The sequence below is a fragment of the Mus caroli genome, chromosome X (assembly GCF_900094665.2).
Source record: "Mus caroli chromosome X, CAROLI_EIJ_v1.1, whole genome shotgun sequence".
NCBI classification, from domain to species: Eukaryota; Metazoa; Chordata; class Mammalia; order Rodentia; family Muridae; genus Mus; species Mus caroli.
Window position 1 is genome coordinate 30000204 of NC_034589.1, and position 4654 is coordinate 30004857.

The 4654-nt window shown below is 40.0% G+C and overlaps 1 protein-coding gene across 1 annotated transcript in view; it reads right to left on the reverse strand.

The window, feature by feature from the left end:
- Nucleotides 1-3209: 3209 nt before the first annotated feature.
- The window catches only part of CXHXorf56 (chromosome X CXorf56 homolog), a 78733-nt gene continuing 77288 nt past the window's right edge, over nt 3210-4654 (reverse strand). The window contains exon 7 of the mRNA XM_029473327.1: nt 3210-3299. Within this exon, the coding sequence (XP_029329187.1) occupies nt 3282-3299 (18 nt within the window). The 3' untranslated portion in view covers nt 3210-3281. The remainder of the gene's footprint in view (nt 3300-4654) is intronic.

Genomic DNA, 4654 nt, shown 5'->3' on the forward strand with positions numbered 1-4654 from the left:
GCCAAAAGAATGGGAATGGGTGGGTAGGGAAGTGGGGGGCGGTATGGGGGACTCTTGGGATAGCATTGGAAATGTAATTGAGGAAAATATGTAATAAAAAATATTAAAAATAAAAATAAAAAAAAACAAAAAAAAGAAAAACAAAACAAAACAAAACAAAACAAACCCACAAGAATAGGTGATGGAGAGATTTCTCAGTGGTTAAGAGCACTGGCTGATCTTCCACAGGACATAGGTTCAATTCTCAGCATCCACATGGTGGTTCAAAATTGTAACTCTATCCCCAAGGACCTCTTCTGGTCTCCTTCATCACTGCATGAGCGTGCTCTACAGTCATCCATGCAGGAAGAACACTGACGTGCAAAAGATAATATTTGTAAAAACAAAAATAACACTAAGACGTGTTTTGCAGACAAGATTTACTAAACAAATGAATCCAGGAAGTAAAAGGGGGACATTGGGGTTGGGATCTAATGCTTTCCCTTTAATTTAACAAATCAAATTATGTTGCCATTTGCTGATATGGAAAAAAATGAGGGAGGGTCAGAGATTTGCTCGAGAAAGAACTAAAAGTTCTATTGGTAACACATTAAATTCAAAATGCCCAGAATAAATCAAAGTGAAAAAAAATTGATAGTTGGCTACAATCTAAACTGTCCCTACAATTGCCCAATTTGTAGTAGATGGAATAATGACCCCCAAAGTATCCATATCCTAATACCCAGGACCTTTTCATTAATTTAATTGGGGATTGATAGTTTTGAAACAGTGTCTTACTATTATAGCCCATAACAATCCTCCCGCCTCAGCTTCTCAGGTACTACGATTACAGCCATGAGCCACCATTCTCTGTGACAAAAGAGATTTTGAACAAGTGATTAAAGTTATAGTCATTGAGATGGAGAGATTATTCTGGTTTGTCTGGGTGTACCCAATCTATTCACAAGAGTCATCAAATATTGGGGAGAGAGACTCAGAGCCTGAGGAGTAAGCTAGAGATGCAAGGACAGAAGAGACACGACAAGGACTGACTCTGAGCACAATGGTGCTCAGAAGCCAAAGAATATGGATGGCTTCAAGAATCTAAGAATGACCCTCAGGTGACGGCCAGTAAGGAAACAAGAACCTCAGTCCTATAACCAAAAGGAGCTATGGTTAGTCAATAACTTGAATGAGCTACAAAATGGGTTTTCCCCTGGAGCCTCCAGAAATGAATGCATTGATTTCTACGTCAGAGTAGTGACTTATAGAATTGTAAAATAGTACATCTTTATTGCTTACCCATGGTGCTTGCGGTAAGTCATTATAGCAGCAACAGGAAACTAAGAGAACCCTAAAGGTATTTATTTTAGAATAACAGAAACAGATCAGAAGTTTGCTGAAGAGTAATAGTGGAAGACAAGGAGGCTGCCATCAACAAACAAATGCATTTAAAACAGAGGAATGGGGATGGAGATGGGGCTCAGTGGTTCTTTGAGGGAACCCAGGTTCAATCCCCAGCACAACCATCAGACAACACTCAGATTCCAGGAATCTGACCCCTTCTTCTAGCTTCTGCAGGCACCAGACATGCACATGGGGCACAGACACACATACAGGCAAAACACTCAAACACATAAGACAATTCAATTAAAAAATTAAAAATAGAGAGATTGAACGAGACCACTAAAAGATGGGAAAGGAAGAAACTTCTAGAGTGAGAAAAGCAACAAGAAATGAAACTGAAGAGGCAGAAGCTAAAGATAAGATAGAAGATATTAAATGCTCGTGCCATACTGTTAGGGACATATAGTGAATGGTGCAGTAACTCTAAGGAAAAGAAAAGGAAACAGGTTTAAGACACACAGACAGGGAGGAAGGAAGGAAGGAAGGAAGGAAGGAAGGAAGGAAGGAAGGAAGGAAGGAAGGAAGGAAGGAAGGAAGGTAAGCAGGCTGGTTGGGTATGCTCACATAAAAGAAGCAAAGAACAAAAATGGCTCAAATATTCATCAACTGACAATATGCCAAAAGAAATCAAGACAAAGGGAAGCATATACACTGCATGGTTCCATTTACTCAAAAGCCTAGGGGACGTAAACTAATCTAAAGTGACAGTATGCTGAAAGCTGTTTGCTTCGATGGAGGGGTTACAGAGGGACACATGAAAATTTTGGTAATGGATTCATTCACTATGTTAACTGCCATCATTTCATTAGTATACACATATGCAAACATATTGTCAAATTGTGCCCTTCAAATATGTAATAGAGTAATGGCACAATCCTATAATCCCAGTATTTGGGAAGCTGAGGCAGGAGAGTCAGGAGTGTGAGGCAAGCCCCAGCTACCTAGAAAGACCCTGTCTCAGTAACCAAGGTTAGAAAGATGAGGCTTAGTGCTTGCCTTTCATGAATAACTGCATAAATACCTTAGGCTTGAGCCCTCAAGCAAGAAAAGAATGTACAGTTCTATTGGATATCAACAACACTGAAGTAAAATTTGTTTGTTTTGTTTGATTTGCTTTATCTGGAGCAGTCATTCATGGTTAAAATCCATCAAATGCTTTCTCAACCTTCCAGAAATCAAATTCTTCCAAGCACTGGGGTAGAAAGAAAAATAGAAAGCAAGGGCTTCAAATGCTAATCTGAATTTAGGTTTGATCCAGTAAGCAAAGGGAGGTCGCTAGGTTTTGGAGAAACATGTGATATAATAAAAACTATATGAGAGGTAAGGCATAGTAGCAGAAGCCTGGAGAGATGGAGGCAGGAGGATCAGGAGTTCAAAGCCAACCTTGGTTCATAGTAAGTTCAAAAGTCATCATAGGCTACATGAAATCCTGTTTCAAAATAATAACAATAACAACAACAAAATAAACAAACTTAGCAGAAGGAAGAATATTCTAAAAGGCAATGTGCCAACCAACTTGGCAAGAGAAGATTCCTCCTCAATAATTATACTGCAAACATAACTGTGACTATAGCTCCAACGGGAAATGTGAGCCAGGTCTGAAAATGAACAGTGGCTTTTCTGGGTGCTTACTAGAAATTCAAATCCTACTTGTGTGGTCTCATACATTATTGCCAACTGTAGCCGCCAGCAGCCACGGGCTACTGAGTTCCTGAAAGGAAAGCTGGGGATGGATGGGAAGGATGGTGAGAGAAATAACAAGCCAAGACAAAGTTCTCTGGTCAAGGCTCAATCTTTAATTGTAGGGTATTGGAGCTTAAAGCAGGGGAGACCCATCCCCCACTTTGTCAGGATCTTGTTGCTTTGTCAGGATCTCAGGAAGCAAGTTCGGCTGCTCAGCAGGTAGGTAGGTCCTTGTATTGAAGCAGAGACAAAAAAATTATATATATATAATGTAAGGCTATTAGCCATTCCTAGAGGCAAAACTTTCCAATGATTACAAGCTCACTAGAAGCAAACCCTTTACAATTATGAGGATGCAAAGGAAAGAACAACCTTCCAAATCCATAATAATTCTATATGGAGTAGGCAGGCCAAATTGCAATGCCTCTAGAAGTTCCACAGCCTCAATGACCTTTTATAAATCTTAAGTTTGAACCTCATTTTGAACAACACCTGGATAGATCTGTAATAGTCCTGTTTTGGCTTAAAATGGTATAAAAGCAGATTGGGAAAAAATAAACCCACCTCAGCCTCAGAACTGGCTGGGGTCATGCTACAATGTTGTCTAATCATTTCTTTCTTTTCTATCTTCGCTCCTGCGCTGGAGAACCTATTGACTAACTGAGCTGGCTTGGTCATTAACTGCTGAGCCACCTCACCAGCCCTGCTTTCTCTTTTGGTATCTGACCAGGCTATCACATTATCTTTTCTCTGAAGTCAACCTCAGACACAGACACACTTATGTATGCACACACTTTACACTTTACCTAGCAGCCTATGTGACCATACTCAGTGTTTGTTGAGGAGAGCCAGATGACAGTCACATTCGTCCAGATTCTTGCCACTCACACTTTACTAACTAGATCTTTACACACTGTCAGCACTAAGTCTGGCCTAGCAACATCCCTCATTGCTTCTCCTTAATAGGAGAACTATTAATTATCAGGAAAAAGGGTCAAGAATTTAGAAAACATGGGCCATGAAAAGGTGTTTGCTGCCAAGCTGGATAACCTGACTTTAGTCCCTGGGACCTATGTGGTAGAGAGATCAGACTCTGGCATGTTATCCTCTGAGCTCTACACACATCCTGGCACACACATGCCCATGTGCCAGAATGAATGAATGAATTAATTAATTAATTAATACAGAAATGCAATTAAATCCTGAAAAGAAATTGTCAGATGTGTTGCTATCTACATGAGATATCCAGCAACTATTTAGATGGTTTATGTCTGTTGTCACAGTGTCTCACCTCTGACAGCTAGCTATATGCAGTACTGCTCATATCTTTTATATAGCTGAACATTGTCTTATACATATTCACAACTACATTTTCATGTCTCCCTTTCATTCTTCGGTTCTATTTTGTGGTTGTTTAATTTGGAGGTGGAGATGGAGGGTCTCCCAGTATAGCTCATGCTGGCCTGAAATTTAATATGTACTAAAGGCCAGCCTGAAACTGCAATCTCCCTGCCTCCAACTTCTGAATGCTGAGATTACCTGGTATGCTACCACACCACGGTGAACTTCTTTTTTTTTTTTTTTT